The sequence below is a fragment of the Pistacia vera genome, unplaced genomic scaffold (assembly GCF_008641045.1).
Source record: "Pistacia vera cultivar Batoury unplaced genomic scaffold, PisVer_v2 Contig66, whole genome shotgun sequence".
NCBI lineage: Eukaryota > Viridiplantae > Streptophyta > Magnoliopsida > Sapindales > Anacardiaceae > Pistacia > Pistacia vera.
Window position 1 is genome coordinate 76124 of NW_022196512.1, and position 22976 is coordinate 99099.

The following is a 22976-nucleotide window of genomic DNA, read 5'->3' on the forward strand; positions in this document are numbered from 1 at the left end:
TTAGTAGAAAAGCCTTGTTTCAACGCCAAGGCTGCGTCAGAATACATATATATTGCATACAATTTTACTTATATACAATGAAATCCAAATGAAAACAATTTGTCTTTCATTCAACACTAGTTTGAAATCAGAGGATAGGCATAAGTAATACCATCAAATAAACAATCTAGAACTAAAAGATGAACTTTGATTTAAATGCTTGTAAACTCAAATTATCCAATGTCTCAACTGATGAGTTCACGTCTCACTCGTTGAAGTCGTTGTGTATCTGTGTTTTGCAGTGTCTAATGTACATTGTTTTCTAACTTTCTTCTCTGAAATTTTGTTCTCTTTCTATGTAGAAACTAAGCAGGGCGTTGAACCGGCAATTATTCGGTCTGTTATAGATTTTAAGATGGATCCTTGGCCTAAAGTTTCTGATATCGCAAAAGACCTCGTTCGGACAATGCTTGACCCTGATCTGAAGAAATGGGTTACTGCTTAACAAGTGCATCTAAACCACTTCTAGGTTCATCCATAAAGATTATACAGCAATTGGCAACAAGTTCAACAGCTATGGTAGGCCGCTTACGTTGCTCAGTGGATAGACCATTAACACCTGGTACGCCAACGCCATCCTTAATTTCATCAAGCTCAATGATCTCAAGGACTTGATTCACAAATTCCTATTAAAAAAAGTCAGCAACTTTATTATATGTTACCTCAGACCAATTAAAGAAAACAACATTAATAGTCTTCTTACTGTCTTAGTTTTTGTGTTAATCTCAGGAGACAAACGTAGCCAAGCAGAAAAAATCCGAGTCTTCTACAGTGGTTTGCTCACAGTAACCTGAAACTCTTGCAAATGGTTCTTGAACCTTAGTATACCCACCAATTTTTATTTCCCCCTCAATAGAGCCAGTAGTTTTTCTTCCTACCAGAACATCTAGAAGAGTGGATTTTCCAGCTCCACTAACACCCATTAATGCTGTAAGAACACCAGGCCTTAATGCACCAGTAACATCAGAAAGTAGTTGGAGATTCTTCTTCTCCTAAAACCAAAGGGCAGTAAAGGAAAGTTAAAGACAAAAAAAAAAAAAAAATACAGAAATGAGTGTGTGAGATCCTATGCCTTTAAATATCATGCAATGCAAATAATTGTGAATGTAGATTGGTTAATAAGGAGTACCCCAGGGACATCCTAAAATGCTACTAATAGGGGTTCAAAAGGCAAGACCATCCCGCCAGTTAATTAAGATAAGACAGTACAGAAAATATTGTCAAACATTAAAGTGAAACAAATACAACTGGAACAAAAATGGACAACAATCTGAAGTGAAAGTAAGAAATTAAATTCACCTTTCGCAGGAGAATACTTGGACTTTTCTTCCACAAGTTACCATCATTGGAATCTTGACTCCCTTAAATCTAGGCCAACTTGTCTTGCAAAATCATCCCACGAGATGATCCAGGAGCTGCATTTGTATTCAGTTGGGTGAACAAACTAGAGTAGCATTTATTTTTCTTGAGTTACTACATGATAACCAGATGAGCTTACGCTTTAAGAAACTTAAAGCCAAGATAAAGCCAATGTTGAAAGTAAAGTGAAGCCAAACAAGGCGCCCAGTGCTATCCAGAAATAATATTCATCAAAGTTTAATTCACGGCTTTCAAGTATTGGGGTCCCCATGGTAGTATTTGTGAGCAGCTTCTACAATAACATTAAGAAGCACACAGAGGAAATGAGTTACTTCCTATAGATTTTAACATAGATAAAAGCACCATCTAGCTATCAACAAAACAAATAGTTAAAAGAACTAATAGCTTCATTAGCTTACAAGATTGTTGCACAGTTTTCTTGATTAGAGGAATCAAAAGTGTTCCTTTGAGAGCTCACTTTTTGCCACCAAGGAGCAGGAAATTCATTCACAGAAAGGCCTATCTCTCCATATGAAAGAGGGGAAACCCAAAAACCCCACTTCAACCACCCAGGCACAGAGGCTGCAACCAATAACAAAAGCATAAATTTACCTTTTTGGATGATGATTCTGAAATCAAATTGGAGAAGGTCCAAATAGCCTTACGACTTGTGATAACGACACCACCAAAAATTATGACTACTAATACTGCAAAACCACCGGCTGTCATAGCAGCTCCCAAAGTCTAGCAGACTAATCCCAAAAACTGAAACAAGGATATAGAGGTAAGGTGCATAGATAAAAGTAGAATGAGCGGACGGAAGAACCTAAAATCACGGCAATCAATTAAATATCAGAACCTCTGCCACCAGGACATGAAAAGCCTTCTGCAGCCACCACTTCTAAATAATTTGAACAGTGAATTTAAGCATATTGTTGAGGAATTTATATCCTAAGTATGAAATCATTTTCTTGTACTTTGCTACACAAGATTAACAAAACTAATCCTAAGAATTCAGTATGCTGTCATTTTGGAGAATGCTTGATGATAAGTTGTAGATATTGGGGCACTGATTGATGATCGAAAATAGGTGATGCAACGTAATAAATCAATAAAATAAGATAAAACTAAACAGAAAAAATGGATACAAAATAAATGGATACTTCTGTACGAAAGGATACAACACACTAATAAACATGGCCCATGGAATTGAAACTCACCTCTTGGCCTCAGTACTGTACCCAATGACATAGTAAGTCATGTCTATGTCACAGATTCAATTACTGAAAGAGGAATTTTCAAAATAGTGGCAGGAATTGCATAAGCCTGAACTGGGTAAAAGCACAATTCTTTCTGTTTAAAAAACATTGGAAACCTTGTTGTAGTCAGAGACATCTCTGGAATACCATCAATGAGAAGTATCATGAGTCCAAAGAACAGGACACCCATGTAGTAAGTTCATGAAGAACATCAATATCCATCAGAGTCCCCAAAAATACAGTCATGGTAATAGTTGCAATGATAACAATCTGTAATAAGAAGTTCCTTTACACTTTTCAAAAATTTCTAGCCTTTGCACAAGTAATTTAAGAATACAAAATATTGATTAAAAAAATTCACTCAATAGACGTAAAAAAAAAGAAAAAAGGAAAATTAGTAGAATGTTTAGAAGAACCTGGGTTGTTTTGAACAAATAGATAAAAGAATTTCTCTTCAAGAGAACATATTCCCTCAACATGCAAGCTCTAAGTAGTTGCCACTTAGAAAGAGAATACACATTGAAGGAAAGAGCATCCTTGTAGCTTTTGGATTTATCATATGGCAATGACAAATCGTCTTCAAGCTTCTTACCGAGAGGAGATTCTTTCAATTTTTGACAACATATCTACTGAAACATAATGGTAATATCCTCAGTGCTATACCAGTATTTTGCTTGATCTTTTCTAGATATTACTTGCGAGAAAAAAGAATTAAGATAAAAGCTGAACCACGAACATTTGAGCACGGAAAAGAAATGATTGTAAGCTGTAATGTACTTACCTCCTGAAGAAAGTCAGCTACACCTTTTCTTTGAGGACACCTGAATCCACAGTCCTTAAAAAAATTCTACTACTTGATTGTGTGGTCCTTGATACACAACCTTCCCTTCAGCCATCAAAATGATGTCATCAAAGAGGTCAATGGTTTCTGGAGCTAGCTGAAGAAGTGAAATAAATATGGTAGCATCTGCTGCAGACAAGCAACAATCTGATATACTGTTGAACTGTCTAAACCATTTGATATTCATCCATAAAGAGGGCTTTGTGGGACCAACAGCCATCTCCCCTACATAATTTAATGAAAAATTGATCTTCTAAGGTTATCATCAAATGCATCTAATCCTCTAAATCAGTTATTTCATAAAGGAGATGGAGCAGATGTATTGTACAAAATGCTAAAACTTTCAACCTTTCTACAACAAATTTCCTGTAGTCAATCTCCTTTTTTTACCTCCAGAGATGCCTCTTCTCATCTAATCTACCACTATTATGCCAGTAGAGATATCAAGTCCAAGGACCTGGGAAGCCACAAAGATAGTTAACATATAAACTTAAAGCATTTGCACAGATACAAATCAACCAAATAAAGCATGGTTACAGCTTCAATAAATAGAAATACCTTCAGAACATAATCTGTTTGACAGGTAGATTTTTGTCCTTCGACAGAAATTGCCTGTTAAAACAACCATTGTCAAACATTTCATACTGTACCAACAGCAAATAGAACAAAACATGAGATTGAAACTAGACAAATACCTTCATGTAAGTATCTACATCTGGATCCGGAACAATTCTTGCCTCCTCTCTTTTACTGACCTCCATCATCATATCTGCACAGGCAGAAAAAAATACTTTTGTACCCATTAATTACTTGTGGGAAGTGATAAGGTCGCTATGACTAAAACCTCAATAATTAAATTTAAGGAAGCCTACCTCCTCAGTTTCCAACACCAAGACATTGGGTAGAAAAATCAAGTGTTTCTCTCACAGTCATTTCTGCTAATGCAGATCTTTTCTCTGGGACCAAACTTGTCCAACTGATAACCATTGTAGGAAACTTCCCCTGTCACCTTTAAAGAAAACAGAAGCAAAACTGAGTACATTAGGACACCAAACTAAGATATATAGCACACATTGGAGAAATAAATTAGCTGAAAAATATTATTTATTTGTTTTCATCTTGCATCAAGCTAAATGTACATAAACATATGGCTAGGAATAGACTTGATCCTTCTTCAAAAACTGACAGGGTAATCTAAAAAAAGTAGGCTAGATTTCTCAATGATATAAAGGTGAGGAACCTTTGGTTGGTACAGCAGAATACATTGAGTCACTGCCCGAACACCTCTCCTCTGCTTTTCTCATAACTGACTAAAACCAAAAACCCAACAAAACAAGACTTTTATAAGCTAAGATATCCACCATTATATCAACGAGTCTTATATATATGAATACTCTTAAAATAAAGTCCATCCAAATCATCCAACCATTAAGTGAAGAGTCTAACGAGTTTCAATCATGTAACCTTAACAGGCAAGTTGAGCATTACTTCTACTTAGCCAACCCAACGCACACATGCTTAAAATTCTACAGTTATCAATTTCAATAAAACCACCAGCTACATTTTCTAATTATTGATATAATTATTTTATAGCAAACTATTAGAACTTGTAATATATTCAAAAGCAAATTACTAAAACATAAACAGTATACTTCCATATCAATACACTATCAAAATATACTTGCACAAGTTGAAATACAATTTAAACCGTTCCGGATTTCTTTCTAGATAAATATATTCAGGAGCCATTCAATGTATTTGCAATTCATTATCCTTGTTAAACCTTTCCTAAATTGGATACTACCTTTCGCAATTCGCACGATCCTGCAAGAAATCTAGCAACGAAACTCAAAAATCACATTTTCAAACAACATTTCAAGCAAATCACGTTTAAAACTACAGCTTCATATATGATCACACTGTGTTCAACTGTCGCCTAGAGCCCAGACAAACACAACACCTATTTTCAACTTCTAATCTGCTTGAAGCGTAATCGACATCATTTGGCACTAATTTTGCCAATCGTTGCGAACAGATTTAGGAACAACTTGGCAATCTCATCTGTGAAATTAAAAAATTAACAAATATTAATACAAATGTTCTATTAGTTTTAATGGTAAGTATTTGAAACGATGAAAATGACCTAAATTACCGGCGGTTGAACTGGCAGGACCATCGACGATTTTGAAAGGGCTAAGGAGAACGGAAGGGAGAGGACGCGCGTAGTCGATACGACTCGTTTGAAATTGACTGTAAATTGAAGCCATGCAACCGAATACTCGAGAGGACTCAACTTTAGCCGGATATCGTCATTAGCCACCAAGAAAGAAAAACCCAACTCTGTTACCCTGATATCACCATCGTTAGTTTTCTTCATATATAAATTTATAAGATTGGATAATGTCACTAAAGTCCCTCATGTGCTTAAATCACTAATTTTGTCCTTACAGAATGTTAATATAGTCCCTTAAATGTTTAATTAAATATCATATTTAACCATGTAATTTCTTAATATATAAACCCCGAAATTTATACAATCAATTGAATTTCCGAAGGCAACTTATATATATTCTTATGAATTATGTTTAAAAAAGATATGCCAACTCTTCTAATACCACACACTTACCACATGACTGTGCTGTGTACCGATGAACGTTGCACTCTCTTGTCTAACTAAAACTCTTAATCTTCTTTATATGGGAATCTTTCCCATAACTCTGAACAATCTGTAATTATAAAGAATAATGCATTAATAGTAAAAGCAGAAATTGTATAGAATGTTATTTTTAGACTCTAAATTGATCATGATTTATCAATTAAACAAGAAAATGAGGAATTTCCTCAACAATTACTTCAATATATGCTTCAAAAACACATATAAATTAACTTTAAGGAAACATAAATTGTAATATTGTAGCTTCTCTGTATATACTTGATAGTTTATAATTGACTCACTTAGAGGATTTTAATTAAAGACAAAATCAATTATAAAAACCATTGATGATTAACTAGTATTAATTCAACGAAGGAGAACGAAAAAGTATATGAAAAAAGTATATTGTTAAGTAAATGAATACTTACCATTTTGTAATTGTTGTATGATTGTATCAATATCACTCTCCGAACAATCTTTATTGTTCAAATCTTGTAACTTTGGCATGCTTAAGGCTCCTCCAAAGAAAGTCTTCATCTTGGAGCATTCATACACATTCAATTCTTTCAAGAATGGGAATTTTAAGGTGTAATTCTCGGAACAGAAGCATATGAGACTTTCTAAATTATACAATGTCAACTTCTCCAATTTCTCAAAAACAATTTCACCTTTCTCTATATCTCCCTCATTTGCTAATATTTCGATCATCATTTCACAATATCCTATATCCAGCTCTTCTAGTCGCACTAGACTTTGGACTATTGAGGATGACATTAAGTTTTGCATTCCATTGCAATAATCTAAATATAAAATCCTCATATTTTCGAAAGACACTAAAGATGGCGACAAAGTAGTCAAATTGTGACAATGTATCAGGCTTAGATGATCAAGATTTTGAAGAATTGAGTTCAATCGAGAGTTTTGTTTTGAAATGCACTTTAAATTAAAAAGTCCCCACAATTCTAAAACTTTTAATTTTGTGAGTGCTTCAACGTGTTCCTCATCCTCTCCAGATGAGAATATCTCTTCGTATGAACTCACTTTCAATATGAGTTCTTCAAGACTATTAAATTTGTGAAGAATTTGAATTGGAATGTTTGCATATTCATCCTTAATCAATTCAAGAGTTTTCACTTCACCAAAGCTCTCTTGAAACTCTCCTTCCCAAATGGACATGATGTCCCTTCCACTTAATGTTAATTTCAATTCCTTCAAATCAGATTCAACCTAAAAAAACCACGTCAATCAAATTAAAATTAATATTTCCCTTAAAACATATAATAATTTTAATATATTTAACAAGAACCAAGGAGAAAAAATAAGATATGATGAATTAATGGTTGTTTGAAATAATTTTATAAAACAGTGTAGTTTTAGAAATTTCTTAGAAAAATATAGATGAAGTTTGTTGTACCATAGTACAAAACTACAAAAGTGAGGTGTCTAAATGTGTTGGCCGCTTGTTAAACAAGTTAAACAATAATGCTCAGCCTATGCACAAACTGACTTTAAAAAATAATTTATTATAATTAACGCTAAAAAATAATATTATTAAATATTAAATATTTAAACTAATTAATTGAATACATATACCTTTTTTTTGTGTGCTTGTTGTATGGTTGTGTTGAGCTCACTCCCCGCATTCTCTAAATCCTTCTCCTCATCATCATATTTGACTTTGGGTAACTTTGGTGTGGTTAAGATTCCTTGGGAGAAAGTCTTCATATTGGGACACTCCCTTATAATTAAGTCTTCCAAAGATGGGAAATTGAAAGAGTAATTCCCAGGGCAAAAACATGTGAGACTTTCCAACTTTTCAAGTGACAACTTCTTCAAATTGTTAAAAACAATTTCAGTACTTATTGTTGCATCTCCCTCATTTTCTACTATCTCTGTTATCATATCACATTCTTCTATGCTCATTTCTCTCAATTGCACCAAACTTATAGCCATTGAAGGTGTTATTAACTTCATCACAAGCCCGATGCAATCACTTACTTTTAGAACTTTAAGATTCTGGAAAGAAGTTGAGGATGGCTCCAGAGTCATCAATTTGTTACACTCTATTACTTCTAGAACTTCAAGATTTGGAAGATCAAGTAGGCACTTAATTTCTTTGTATTGATTATTTCCATATAGTTTGAGCTCTTTTAGATTTTCAAATCTTTGAAGGAGTCCAAGTGGAATTTTTGCTGACTTATCATGAGCGATCTTAAGATATTTAGATAGACTCTCCCATCTAATATGTCTCAACTTATTCTCTAATTCCAATTCCTCCAAATCACGGTTGATCTACAAATCCATTGAAACAAAAACTAATTAGCTTTTTATTTTCTTAAAACAAAAGTTTAATTGTTGGCTTAGAATTTACAAGCCAAATACAAATTATGGAGGTATTTTTTTTCTTAAAATAAAATCTAATTAACTATTTTTGATAATTCAACTATAATATATTTTAAAACTTGTAAATAACATTTTATTTTTATTTTAAATTTCAAATCAGTATTATAATTACATTACTTATGAAAACTACTAATTAAACATAATTTTTTTTAAATTAATTATTTAATTCCAATACCTTCAAATCCAACCTGATCTACAAGGCCATACATACAAAATCCAATTAGTTTGTTATTTTCTTAAAACTAAACTTTAATTATTGGCATAGAAGTCATGGGCCAAAGACAAATGACCTATTTTGTTAAAAGTTGTTTTAGTTTCCAACTCCTATCCGGCTCATTCTAACAATAAGTTGGACTTTGGACAAATTACATTAATTTTTAATTAAATTTTTTAATGTAATTAAAAGGTGTGATTTATAACCTTTAACATTATAGACATATAATATTACATTAGATAATGTGTTACCTTAACATAACACTACCAGATCATGTTAGTTTGGTTGGGTTTGAAGTGGCAAATGTTTTTTGTATAATGTTTCCAATAATAAGAAGTTTCATTTGTTAGACATATTTCTAGTAAAAATAAAAAGAATACTATCAATTGAGCAATAATGTTATGAAACTATAAGAAAAGAGAGACATGTTCTGAAATAGTTTTAAAGAGGGCTAAACATTACTAGCGGTAGTTGGATTTAACATTTTGTAAGGGTAAAAATGGTATTGATCATTTTATAATTTTATATCTCTTTAAAATATTTTAGTTGATAAGTAATTTACATTTAAATACTAATAATTCAAAATTTTAAAAAAATACAAAAAAGAAGAAGAGAAAACGAAAAAAACAATAATAAATTAAGTATGGGCCTTGGCAATCAATAATTAACAATTAATGTTGATGAAAGAATATTAAAGTTGAGTTCCCAATTAATAAATTATTGTATAAGAAATTAATAATTAAAGAAAAATATTTTAATATACTGTTGAGATGTTTTCAAATTGAATTCCAAACAAATTTGTAATAATTAACGTAATTTTCAATGAAAACAAAATATTTATGACGAAAAAATTTGCCACTCAAACACAATATTTAATATATCTCTTAAACAAAATTTTAAAAATAATTTTCAAACATCATACTGTAGTTGTATTTTAATATTGTAAAGACAATGAATTGTATTTTAATATTTAAGAAATTAAATATTAAATATGGAACTTGTATGAAATTCTGTTTTGATTTTTATATATTTTTTAAATTGAGTAAAGATTTAAAAATAGATTGAAATATATAAAAATGTGGTTTTTGATGACAGTTTCGGCAATATTTTTAAAGATTTTAATTTATAATAAATTTTTAAAAATTAACCAAAAAAAAAAAAAGGTTCCATGAAAATTAATTGTTTTTTGTTAAATTTTTAGAGGATTTATTTTTTGGTTTTCTTTTTTTTTAAGTTTTTTAGTAATCTTAATTTCCTTAGAACATATTTTCAATAAATATTATTAAAGGGAGACTGACAAAAAGAGGATATTATTTCATAAATCCCAAAAAAAGGACACGTGTTCTTGAAATAGAAAAAAAATAAAAATAAAAAACGGACACGTAACCTTTAAAATCTGTTTAATTTGAGCATGCGAGGGACAAGTGGTAATTGCATATGAATCTTTAAATTTAGGATCATAAGAGACACTACTACCCTATCAAAACCAAATATGTGGCATGACTTGCATCTAAATAAAATCAAATTGGATATCAGCCCCGTTTAACCATTTATTACTCTTTGACTGCTACCAAATCATGTTAAAATAATTTTAAATTTATGATCCTGTTTAATAAGCTTTCAAGTTGCAAAATTTTTGTAAATAGTTTTTTCAATAATAAAATAAATCACCTAGTAGACAAATTTCTAGTAAAAATAAAATTTTATTGTTGATTTCAAGGATTATATTGGATGATTTTTATTTTATTTTAAATCTAGTTCGTAAATGAGTTTAAATGATAAGATCCTAAAGTAAAATTGTTCAAATTAAATAACCATTAATTTTTCTAAATTTTCTTTCCAAAGAAAAGTAGAGATGTTAAAAATTTCATAATAAAAGTTTTGAAATAAATGTAATATATATGAAGAAAGTTAATTTTCTTTTTTAATAAACAATGAAATAATTAAAGACTCATACCTTATCATTCAAGAAGAGAGATTTTAAGAATCTTCTACCTAAAACATAAGATTCTTAAAATAATTATTGGAATACATACCTGTTTTCTGTCTGCTCCTTGTATGATTTTATTAAGCTCACTCCCTCCACTTTCTAAATCCTTTGTTTCCCCCTCACAAAAAACTTCATGTAACTTTGGTGTGCTTAAGATTCCTTTTGAAAAGGTCTTCATAGTGGGACATTCTCTTATGTCTAACTTTTCCAAAGATGGAAAACTCAAAGAATAATTCCCACTGCAAAAGCATATAAGACTTTCTAAGCCTTCAAGTGACAAAAACACCAATTTATCCAAAACAATCTCAGTATAACTCGTTGTTGCATCTCCTTCATTTCCTACAATTTCTATCAGCATTTCACAGTATGATATTCTCATTACTCTCAATTGCACCAAGCTTCTAGCCATTGAAGGTGTTATTAACTTCAAGACATTGTAACGGGTAACTTCCAAAATTTTAAGATTCAAGAAAGAAGTTGAGAATGACATCAAAGTCATCAATTTGCTACAATGGTCTACGTCTAGAATTTCAAGACTTGGAAGATCTGGTAGGCACTTAATTTCTTTGTATTGATCATTTCCAACTTGATCCAACTTGATCTACAAAACCATCAAAACAAAATTTAGTTAGTTTGTTATTTTCTTAAAACAAAATGCTTAGAAGTGGTAGGCCAAAGACAAATTTGTTTTAGATTCCAACTCCTATCCGGCTTATTCTAACAATAAGTTGGACTTTGGACAAATTTCTTTTTTAACATAATAAAAACGTGTGATTTATAACTAATAACATTATAGACATATAATATTACATTAGATACTATCTTACCATAACATAACTCTGCAGACACTTATTTATTGACATTAATCATAATATAATTTGTTTCAAATTTGAACTGATTTTTTACTCTTATCCTCTAATTTTATCCTAATATAATTATTTTAATATACTGTTGAGATATTTTCAAATTGAATTCCATACACACTTGTAACAATTAACGTAATTTTCAATGAAAAAAAAATATATGTACATGACGATAAAATTTACCACTCAAACACAATATTTTAATATATTTCTTAAACAAAATTTTAAAATAATTTTCAAATATCATACTGTAGCTATATTTTATTATTGTAAATAAAATGAATTGTATTTCAATATTTAAAAAATTAAATATTAAATACGAAACCTATATGAAAATTCTGTTTTGATTTATATATTTTCTTAAATTGAGTAAAGATTTAAAACTAGATTGACATATCTAAAAATGAGGTTTTTGATGAATTTGATGACAATGGCAAAAATATTGTAAAGATTTTAAGGAAAATTATGATAAATATTTAAAAATTAAAAAAAAAAATTTCCTTGAAAATTAATTTTTTTGGTAAATTTTTACAGGATTTTTTTTTTTTTAAAGTTTTTTTGGTAATCTAATTTCCTTAGACCATATTTTCAATAAATTTATATAGGGAGGATGACAAAAGGGCGATTTTTTTTTTATAATCCCAAAAAAAGGACAAATTTTCATGTAAATCATTTTAAATTAACGGTGAGAGGGAAATGGTAATTGTATATGATTCTTTAAATTTACCATCATATGAGACAAGCACTACCCTATGAAAAACTAAAAATGTGGCAAGAATGAATGTAAAAAAAATCAAAAGGATGAAGACAACTTGTAGGGAAACAATATGTATGTGTGTTGGATCATCAAGAACTTCCTTTCATTGGCACTTCATTAGACAAGTTTGAATTTCATTTGCAATTAAAGGTTAATTGTCTTTTATCTTTTAAATGTTATCTAAATAATCTCATCATAAAATAGGATTTTTTTTTTTTTAAATTTATAGCCTAAATCTTTTTTCGGGCTAATTTAAACGTATTCTTCTTTTGTTGTTTGAAAAACTAAGTCTGTTTTTTTTTTTTTGGCGGGGTTTATAGAAAAATTGTCATTTTTTTTTAATGCTTCCTATTATTATAGGTATTTATGTCTTTTAATTTTCCCTTTAAATTGAATGATAACTAATGATATTTTGTTTTTTTTTTTTTTTTTATATTTTAAAACTGTCTTTTTTCTTAAATTCACAAAACGTTGTCATCCAATTAATAATATCTAAAAATAAATTTATTATTGTTTCTATTAATATTTTATTATTTCTAGAATTGTATTGGATGATTTAAACCTAGTTGTTTTGATTATTTCTAAATAAATTATTTGATTAATTAATTCTAATAACAGAAATAAGAGATTCTATAAATATATATATAAAACAATGTAGTTTAGAAATTTCTAGAAAAATATAGATGAGGTTCAAAACAATTTCTAAAGATTTTAAGGAAGGACTTATGATAAATCTTAAAAATTAAAAAATTAAAAAAAAAAAAAAAGCTCCTTGAAAGTAAATATTTTTTGTTAAATTTTTGCAGGTTATTTTTGAAGGGAGAATGACAAAAAGAGGATATTGTTTCACACTCCAAAAAATGACACGTGTCTTGAAATAGCAAAAAAAAAAAAAAAAAAAAAAAAAAAAAAGACAGTAATAAGTATTTTAGCAAATTAAGAATAAGAGTTTGCAAATTATTCAAAGGATGAAGGGAAACATTGTATGTGTATTGGATCATCAAGGGCCTTCTTTTCATTGGACTTCATCAGACAAGTTTAATATTTATTTGCAGGTTAAATGGTCTTTTATCTTTAAATGTTATCTAAATCATTATATGAATATCTAATCTTTGATTTTTTCCCATTAAATTCAAGGATAACAAATGTTTTCTTTTTTTTACTATTTCAAAACTTGTACGCTTTTTTTTTTTTTTTTTAATATAGTTTCACAAAACATTGTCATCCATTAATATATCTAAAAATAATTACTATTTTTCAATAAACATTTTGATTATTTCTAGATTGTATTGGATGATTAAACCTAGTTGTTTGATTGTTTCTAATAAATTATATTGGATGAGTTAAACCTAGTTGTTTTGATTGTTTCTAATAAATTAAACTGGATGATTATTTCAATAAATATATTGATTATTCTAATAAACAATGAAATAAGATATTCGTACCTCACTCCAAGAAAATGGATTTGGCTCAGAAATATGTTCACCCTCTTAGTATATTCTTGGAAGCTCATGTTTTGAAGTGAATTTGTCACAATTATCACCACCAACTCTTTCAACTTTGGCCATTTAGAAGTATGTCTTTCAGGGTAGAAAGATGTAAGTTCTGGTAGATTTCGAGCCTCAATGAGGTTACTGTGGAAAGACAAAATGACAATTGCATTTGCTCCTTCTTCTTTTGCAATAATCTCTCTAAAGCCTCACAATCCTCTATGCTCATTTCTCTCAACTGGGCCAAGCTTCTAGCTACTGAAGGTGTATTAACTTCATCAACCTATTGCAGTTGTCAATTGTCAAAACTTCAAGATTTAGAAGATTTGGAAAGAAATCCTTTGCATTCATTTCTATAAAGTGAGAGCTCTCTCGAATTTTCAAATCTTTGAAAGAGTTGAAATGGGATATTCCTGATGATCTTTCTATCGTAAGAGCTTTAGATTGACCCTGCCATTCAATCTCTCTTTCTATCCCTTATTGTGATTCTCTCCAAATCAGAGTTGATCTGCATATCCTCAAAAACAAATCAAATTAGCTAGTTTTTCATAATCTTAAAACAAAAGTTAATATTGGCTCAGAAGTCATAGGCTTGATATATACATGAAAATAAATGCAAAATCAAAATCTCACAAGAAGATAAGTGAAAACTTGTTTTTCATTGATCAGATTTACAGAAATATATACGTGAGTACAAGCTTTACATAAGAGGAAGATACAAGATAATTTAGAAAGAAAACAAAACATATGTCACGACTTGAGCAAATCATTGGAGGATTGATTAATAATTAACCCATGATTCATGTGTTGATATCTGAAACTGTTATTCTTGATAATCTTTTCAATAATAAGATAATATATTTTAATATTTAAGACTTTAAATATTAAATATGAACTTATACGAGAATTCTATTTTGATATATGTTTTAAATTTAAGTAAAGAATTAAAAATAGATTCATATGTATAAAAATGAGGTTTTTTGTGAATTTGATGAGAGTTTCAACAATATTTCTAAAAATTTTAGGGACGATTTATGATAAATTTTTAAAAATTAATAAAAAAAGTTCCTATAAAATTAATTAGTTTTTTTTTTATTTTTCACTAAATTTATATTTTATCTGCTTTTTTTTTTTTTTTTCAGTTTTTTAATAACCTTAATTTCTTTAGAACATATTTTCTATAAATATTATTATAGAGAGGATGACAAAAGGAGGAGTTTTTTCATAAATCCCAGAAAAAAGGACACGTAACCTTTAAAATCTTTTTAAATTAGCTATGAGAGGGATAAGTGGCAATTGCATATGATTCTTCAAATTTACAATAATAAAAGACACTATTACCCTATCAAAACCAAATATGTGGCAAGATTTGCATCTAAATAAAATCAAATTGGATATCAGGCTCCGTTTATCCATTTATTACTCTTGGCTGCTACCAAATCATGTTAAAATAATTTTGAATTTATGATCTTGTTTAATAGGCTTTCAAGCTGCAAACTTATTGTAAATAATTTTTTCAATAATAAAATAAATCACTTGATAGACCAATTTCTAGTAAAAATAAAATTTTATTGTTGATTTCAAGAATTATATTGGATTTTTTTTTTCTCTAAATCTAGTACGTAAATGAGTTTAAATGATAAGATCCTAAAGTAAAATTGTTCAAATTAAATAACCATTAATTTTTCTAAATTCATTTGCAGGTTAAATGGTCTTTTTATCTTTAAAATGTTATCTAATATTTCATTTGCAGGTTAAATGGTCTTTTTATCTTTAAAATGTTATCTAAATCATTATATGAATATCTATATCTTTTGATTTTTTCCCATTAAATTCAAGGATCACTAACAATGTTTTGTCCTTTTTTTTACTATTTCAAAACTTGTACTGTCTTTTTTTTTTTTTTTTTTTTTTAATATAGTTTCACAAAACATTGTCCTCCTATTAAATATATCTAAAAATAAATTATACTATTTTTTCTAATAAACATTTTGATTATTTCTAGGATTGAATTGGATGATTTTAAACCTAGTTGTTTTGATTATTTCTAATAAATTATATTGGATGAGTTTAAACCTAGTTGTTTTGATGGTTTCTAATAAATTAAACTGGATGATTATTTCTAATAAATTATATTGATTATTTCTAATAAACAATGAAATAAGATATTCGTACCTCATCATCCAAGAAAATGGATTTTGGCTCAGAAATATGTTCACCCTCCTTAGTATATTCTTGGAAGCTCATATGTTTTGAAGTGAATTTGTCACAATTAATCACCACCAACTCTTTCAACTTTGGCCATTTAGAAGTATGTCTTTCAGGGTAGAAAGATGTAAGTTCTGGTAGATTTTCGAGCCTCAATGAGGTTACATGTGGAAAGACAAAATTGACAATTGCATTTGCTCCTTCTTCTTTTGCAATAATCTCCTCTAAAGCCTCACAATCCTCTATGCTCATTTCTCTCAACTGGGCCAAGCTTCTAGCTACTGAAGGTGTCATTAACTTCATCAACCTATTGCAGTTGTTAATTGTCAAAACTTCAAGATTTAGAAGATTTGGAAAGAATATCTCTTTGCATTCATTTCTATAAAGTGAGAGCTCTCTCGAATTTTCAAATCTTTGAAAGAGTTGAAATGGGATATCTCCTGACTGATCATCTTCTATCGTAAGAGCTTTAGATTGACCCTGCCATTCAATCTCTCTGTTCTTATCCCTTATTGTGATTCTCTCCAAATCAGAGTTGATCTGCATATCCATCAAAACAAAATCAAATTAGCTAGTTTTTCATAATCTTAAAACAAAAGTTAATTATTGGCTCAGAAGTCATAGGCTTGATATATACATGAAAATAAATGCAAAATCAAAATCTCACAAGAAGATAAGTGAAAACTTTGTTTTTCATTGATCAGATTTACAGAAATATATACGTGAGTACAAGCTTTACATAAGAGGAAGATACAAGATAATTTAGAAAGAAAACAAAACATATGTCACGACTTGAGCAAATCATTGGAGGATTGATTAATAATTAACCCATGATTCATGTGTTGATATCTGAAACTGTTATTCTTGATAATCTTTTCAATAATAAGATAATATATTTTAATATTTAAGACTTTAAATATTAAATATGAACTTATACGAGAATTCTATTTTGATATATGTTTTAAATTTAAGTAAAGAATTAAAAATAGATTCATATGTATAAAAATGAGGTTTTTTGTGAATTTGATGAGAGTTTCAACAATATTTCTAAAAATTTTAGGGACGATTTATGATAAATTTTTAAAAATTAATAAAAAAAGTTCCTATAAAATTAATTAGTTTTTTTTTTAATATTTCTAAAAATTTTAGGGACGATTTATGATAAATTTTTAAAAATTAATAAAAAAAGTTCCTATAAAATTAATTAGTTTTTTTTTTATTTTTCACTAAATTTATATTTTATCTGCTTTTTTTTTTTTTTTTCAGTTTTTTAATAACCTTAATTTCTTTAGAACATATTTTCTATAAATATTATTATAGAGAGGATGACAAAAGGAGGAGTTTTTTCATAAATCCCAGAAAAAAGGACACGTAACCTTTAAAATCTTTTTAAATTAGCTATGAGAGGGATAAGTGGCAATTGCATATGATTCTTCAAATTTACAATAATAAAAGACACTATTACCCTATCAAAACCAAATATGTGGCAAGATTTGCATCTAAATAAAATCAAATTGGATATCAGGCTCCGTTTATCCATTTATTACTCTTGGCTGCTACCAAATCATGTTAAAATANAAACTGCAGCTGCGCAGCCGGATACTAGAGAGGACTTGAATTTAGCCGGATATCGTCGGTAGCCACCAAGGAAGAGACACGTAACTCTGTTGCAGAGCAGCTGATATCACCATCGTTATATTTTATTTACATGATTGGATGGTATCACTGAAATCCCTCATATGCTTAAATCATTTTAATTTTGTCCTGACAGAATATTTAAATAGTCCCTTAAATGTTTAATTAATATCACATTTAAGTATATAATTTCTTAAAATATATATATTCTTTTGAATTGAATTTGCGAAGGCAAGTTATATATATTCTTTTGAATTATGTTAAAAAAGAAAGGTCAAGTCATCTAATACCACACACTTACCACATGACTTTGTTGTGTGTTGATGAACATTATTCTTCTACTGGGAATCTTTCCCATAACTTTGAACAATCTGTAGTCATTAAGAACAACACATTAATAGTAAAAGCAAAACTATAAATAATGTTATTTTCAAACTCTAAATTAATCATAATTTATCAATTAAACAAGAAAATGAGGAATTTCTTCAACTATTGCATCAATGTATGCTTAAAAAACACGTATAAATTAAGGAAAAATAAATTATACTATTGTAGATTTTTTCTTCATATACTTGATAGTCTATAATTGATTCACTTAAATGATATTTAGTAAAGACATAATTAATAATAAAGACCATTGAGGATTAACGAGTATTAATTCAATGAAGGAGAACAAAGAAGTCTATGGAAAAAGTATATTGCTAAGTAAATTAATACTTACCATTTTGTAATTGTTGTATGATTGTATCAATGTCACTCTCCGAACAATCTCTCCAATTCAACTTATGTAATCTTGGCATGCTTAAGCCTCCTCCAAAGAAAGTTTTCATCTTGGAGCATTCATTCACATATATTCTTTCCAAGAAAGGGAATTTTAAGGTGTTGTAATCCTCGGAGCAAAAACATGTGAGACTTTCTAAATCATCCAAACTCAAATTCTTCAATTTCTCAAAAACAATCTCACCTTTCTCTATACCTCCCTCATTTGCTAATATTTCTATCATCATTTCACATCTACATATCCTCAACTCTTCTAATCGCACTAGACTTTTGGCTGTTGAGGATGACATTAAGTTTGACATTCCATTGCAATACGAAACCGTCAAAGCCCTCAGATTTTCAAAAGATGCTAAAGATGGCAACAGAGTAGTCAAATTGTGACAATATTCCACCTCTAGCCAATGAAGATTTTGAAGAATTGAGTTCAACTGGGAGCCTTGTTTCCAAATGCACTTTAAATTAAAAAGTCCTTTCAATACTAAAATATTTAATTTTGTGAGTGCTCCAACGTGTTCCTTATCCTCTCCAAATGAGAATATCTCTTCATATGAACTCACTTTCAATATGAGTTATTCAAGAAAGTTAAATTTATGAAGGAACTGAATTGAAATAATTGCATATACATCATTAATCAATTGAAGAGTTTTTACTTTGCTAAAGCTCTATGGAAACTCTCCTTCCCAAATTGATATGATGTCCCTTCCGCTTAATGTCAATTCCTTCAAATTGGAGTCAACCTAAAGAAAAATCATGTCAATCAAATTAAAATTAATATTTCCCTTAAAAAGATATAATAATTTTATATATATTTAACAAGAACCAAGGAAAAAACAAATATATGATGAATTAATGATTGTTAGAAATAATTTTATAAAATAGTGTAGTTTTAGAAATTTCTTAGAAAAATATAGACAGAATTTGTTGTATCCTAGTAATAAAGTGAGGTGTCTAAGTGTGCGTTGGCCACTAGTTCAACAATAATGCTCAACCTAAATACAAACTAACTTTAAAAAATAACTTATTATAATTAACACTAAAAACATAATATTATTTAAAAATAAATATTTAAACTAATTAATTCAATACATATACCTGTTTTTTGTATGCTCCTTGTATGGTTTTATTAAGTTCATTCTCTACTTCCATTAATTCCCCCTGGTGGAAGTCGTTGTTGGATATTTGACAATTGACTTTTTGTAATTTTGGTGTGCTTAAGATTCCTTTGGAGAAAGTCTTCATGTTGGGGCAATTATGTATCATGAACTCTTTCAAAGATGGGAAATTGAAATAGTAATTCCCTGAGCAAAAGCATGTGAGACTTACTAACCCTTCAAGTGATAACTTCTTCAAATTGTCAAAAACAATTTCAGTTGTTGTTGTTGTTGCATCTCCCTCATTTTCTACTATTTCAATTAGCATTCCACAATATTCTATGCTCATTTCTATCAAATGAACCAAGCTTCCAGCCATTGAAGGTGTTATTAACTTCATCAACCCAGTACAAGAATATAAACTCAGAACTTTAAGATATTGGAAAGAAGTTGGGGATGGCCCCGAAGTGATTTGCATTTGTTTCTCATCCTTTCTACATGAGAATATTTCTTTGTATTCACACGAATTTAGTAGAAGCACTTCCACATTTTCAAATCTCCGAAGAAGTCCAACTGGAATATTTGCTAACTCATAATCATATCTGATCTCAAGAGTTTTAGATCGTCCCTGCCATTCAGTCCATCTCAACTTATTCTTTAATTTCAATTCCTCCAAATCAGAGTTGATCTACAAATCCATTGAAACAAAATTTAATTAGCTTTTTATTTTTTTAAAACAAAAGTTTAATTTTAGGCTTGGAATTCGCAAGGCGAACACAAATCAGGGAGGCATTTTTTTAAAATAAAAAATATAATTAACTGTTTTGATAATTCAACTACAACATATTTTAAAACTAGTAAATAACATTATATTATTATTTCAAATTTCAAATCAATATTAAAATTACATTCCAAAACTAATTTTGAAAACTATTGATTAAATATAATTTTTAATTTTTTTTATTATTTAAATCCAATTCCTTCAAATCCAACTTGATCTAGAAATCCATCAAAACAAAATCCAGATAGCTTGTTATTTTCTTAAAACAAGACTTTTATTATTGGCTTAGAAGTCATAGGCCAAAGACAAATAACGGAGGCAACCTTTTTTTTTTTTTTTTTAAAGAAAATCTATTTCTTGTTTTTGATAGTTCAACTACAACATTTTAAAACTAGCAAGTTATATTTTTGTTATTTTTTTTATGTCAATCAATATTAAAATTGCATTCAAAACTTAAAAAAAAAAAAAAACTACTAATTAAACATACTTTTTAGATATTTTGTTTTTCGTTTACATTATTTTGCAAAAAACAAATATAATATAGATTACATTCATTTTTATTTATTGTTTTCAAATGAATTTTTTAATGTAATTAAAACTTGGAAGCATAATTTAAGTTAATTTATTTTTCAATAAACAATCAAATAATTAAATACTCATCCTATCATTCAAGAAGAGAGATTTTTGGCTCTGAAAAATGAAGTTCACCTTCCTCGTTATTCTTGGAAGCTCAAATACTTTGAAGTCATGAATTTGTCACAACATTTCACCACCAACTCTTTTAACATTGGCCATTCAAAGTAGATGAAACCTGTAAACTCTGGTAGATATTCAAGCTTCAATGAGGTTACATGTGGAAAGACAAAATTGTCATCTTCATTTGCTCCTTCTTTTGCAACAATCTCCTCTAAAACCTTACAATTATGTATCTTTAAGTGTTGGAGTTGGTGGAGGCTTTTGGCAATGAAAGATGGAAATGCATATTTTAAGTTTCCACAATCTGACAAAATCAAGTGTGTCAAATTTTGGTAGAAGGAATTTGGATGTTGGTTGTAGGAGATCTCTGTAGAACTATCTTGGAATGTCAGAAACTTCAATTCAGGGAAATGTCCTGCAGTAAAATTATGTAATAGCTGTTTCAATATAAAGTAATTAAATAATAATAATTATTTCTGATGGATTAGAAAAATGTGTCTATCGAACTCTTAATCATTTCTGAAAGGCCTAAGCCCAAACTAAAAATAATATATAAAGTTGCATTTTTGTCTTGCTTTATAAAGCTGATGATGCCATCCCATAACCTACAAGCTCACAGCATCAACGCCATTCAAGTAGTGTTAAAACTGGAAACTCATCTTTGATTTGAGTCACCACGTGTGCTAAAGTAAAAATACTTAAAAGTGTCTTCTTAGTGTTGTACACTTGTATTACTTGCATCCTCTAGCTTAAACAAAAAGATTTCAAAATAATACTAGAATACATACCTGTTTTTTGTATGCTCCTTGTATGTTTTATTAAGATCATTCCCCTCATTCTCTACTTCCATTATCTTCTCCAACTCCATCCTTCTTACCCTGCTCCTATACTTGATTTCCTCATAATCAACTTTTTGTAACTTTGGTGTGCGTAAGATTCCTTGAGAGAAAGTCTTCATATTGGGCATTCTCCTATAATTAGCTCTTCCAACGATGGAAAATGTGAAGAGTAATTTCCAGAGCAAAACATACGAACTTTTTAAGTCTTCAAGTAACAACTTCTTCAAATTATCAAAAACATTTTTCAGTTGTTGTTGCATCTCCTTCTCCCTCATTTTCTACTATTTCAATTAGCATTTCACATCTTCAGCTCATTTCTCTCAACTGCCTCAAGCTTCTAGCTTGAAGTTGTTATTAACTTCATCACCCACTACAACGATACACCTCAAAACTTTAAGATATGGGAAAGAAGTTGAGGATGGCCCTAGAGTGTTTTGCATCTGTTCTCCTCACCTTTGTGTATGAGAATACTCCTTTGGATCTACGCAACTATTTCAAGCTTTTGCAAATTTTCAAATCTCTGAAGGAGTCCAACTGAATATTGCTGACTTGTGATCATTATAAATTGTAAGAGTTTTAGATTGACTCTGCCATTTAATCCATCTCAACTTTTATTTACTCTAAATCCTCCAAATCAGAGTTGATCTACAAATTCATTGAAACAAAATCTAATTAGCTTTTTATTTTCTTAAAACAAAAGTTTAATGGTTGCGAATTCATAGATTAAACACAAATTACGGTGACATTTTTTTAATAAATAATCTAATTAACTGTTTTTGATAATTTAATAACAAATATCTCTAAAACTAGAATTACATTTTATTATTATTTTAAATTTCTAATCAATATTAAAATAACATTCGAAAACCATTTATGAAAACTACTGATTAAACATCTCAATAACTTCAAATCCAACTTGATCTACAAATTCATCAAAACAAAATCTAGTTAGTTTGTTATTTTCTTAAACAAAACTATTTTTGGCCAGAGACAAAATATCTATTTGTTAAACATTGTTAGATTTTATCTCCTATCGCTCATCCTAACGATAAGCTGGACTTTGGCACAATTTCTTTTT

General features: G+C 29.2%; 2 protein-coding genes and 1 pseudogene across 3 annotated transcripts; all 3 read right to left on the minus strand.

Moving 5' to 3' along the window:
- Nucleotides 1-5875, minus strand: LOC116112283 (annotated as a pseudogene).
- On the minus strand, nucleotides 5423-16668 carry LOC116112299. Of its 2 annotated transcripts, none has more exons than XM_031398455.1 (6): nucleotides 16044-16668; nucleotides 7745-8443; nucleotides 6580-7378; nucleotides 6125-6224; nucleotides 5651-5845; nucleotides 5423-5559 (listed from the first exon to the last, which is right to left on the minus strand). In XM_031398455.1, exons 1-4 carry the CDS (start codon nucleotides 16626-16628, stop codon nucleotides 6181-6183), a joined length of 2127 nt encoding a protein of 708 aa, XP_031254315.1. In that variant the 5' UTR covers nucleotides 16629-16668; the 3' UTR covers nucleotides 5423-5559; nucleotides 5651-5845; nucleotides 6125-6180. The 2 variants fall into 2 exon arrangements, with proteins under 2 accessions (XP_031254315.1, XP_031254316.1); XM_031398456.1 differs by having other exon boundaries at nucleotides 5429-5559; nucleotides 5642-5845.
- Nucleotides 16669-19078: 2410 nt separating this feature from the next.
- On the minus strand, nucleotides 19079-22173 carry LOC116112284. The gene is made up of 5 exons (XM_031398440.1): nucleotides 21848-22173; nucleotides 21567-21664; nucleotides 21215-21474; nucleotides 19584-20270; nucleotides 19079-19228 (listed from the first exon to the last, which is right to left on the minus strand). Exons 1-5 carry the CDS (start codon nucleotides 22171-22173, stop codon nucleotides 19154-19156), a joined length of 1446 nt encoding a protein of 481 aa, XP_031254300.1. The 3' UTR covers nucleotides 19079-19153.
- Between the last annotated feature and the right edge of the window lie 803 nt (nucleotides 22174-22976).

Excerpts from the sequence above, each read along its gene's own strand:
- LOC116112299 (XM_031398455.1), bottom strand. The coding sequence starts at position 16,628 with ATGGATATGCAGATCAACTCTGATTTGGAGAGAATCACAATAAGGGAT. Across the intron at positions 8,444-16,043 it reads CCATTTTCTTGGATGATGAG|ATCAACCGTGATTTGGAGGA; the intron begins GTACGAATATCT and ends ATGGATTTGTAG. Across the intron at positions 7,379-7,744 it reads AACAAGCACACAAAAAAAAG|GTTGAATCTGATTTGAAGGA; the intron begins GTATATGTATTC and ends TGGTTTTTTTAG.
- LOC116112284 (XM_031398440.1), bottom strand. The coding sequence starts at position 22,173 with ATGAGGGAGAAGGAGATGCAACAACAACTGAAAAATGTTTTTGATAAT. Across the intron at positions 21,475-21,566 it reads CCTTTCAGAAATGATTAAGA|GACATTTCCCTGAATTGAAG; the intron begins GTTCGATAGACA and ends ATTTTACTGCAG. Across the intron at positions 19,229-19,583 it reads AAGGAGCATACAAAAAACAG|GTTGACTCCAATTTGAAGGA; the intron begins GTATATGTATTG and ends ATTTTTCTTTAG.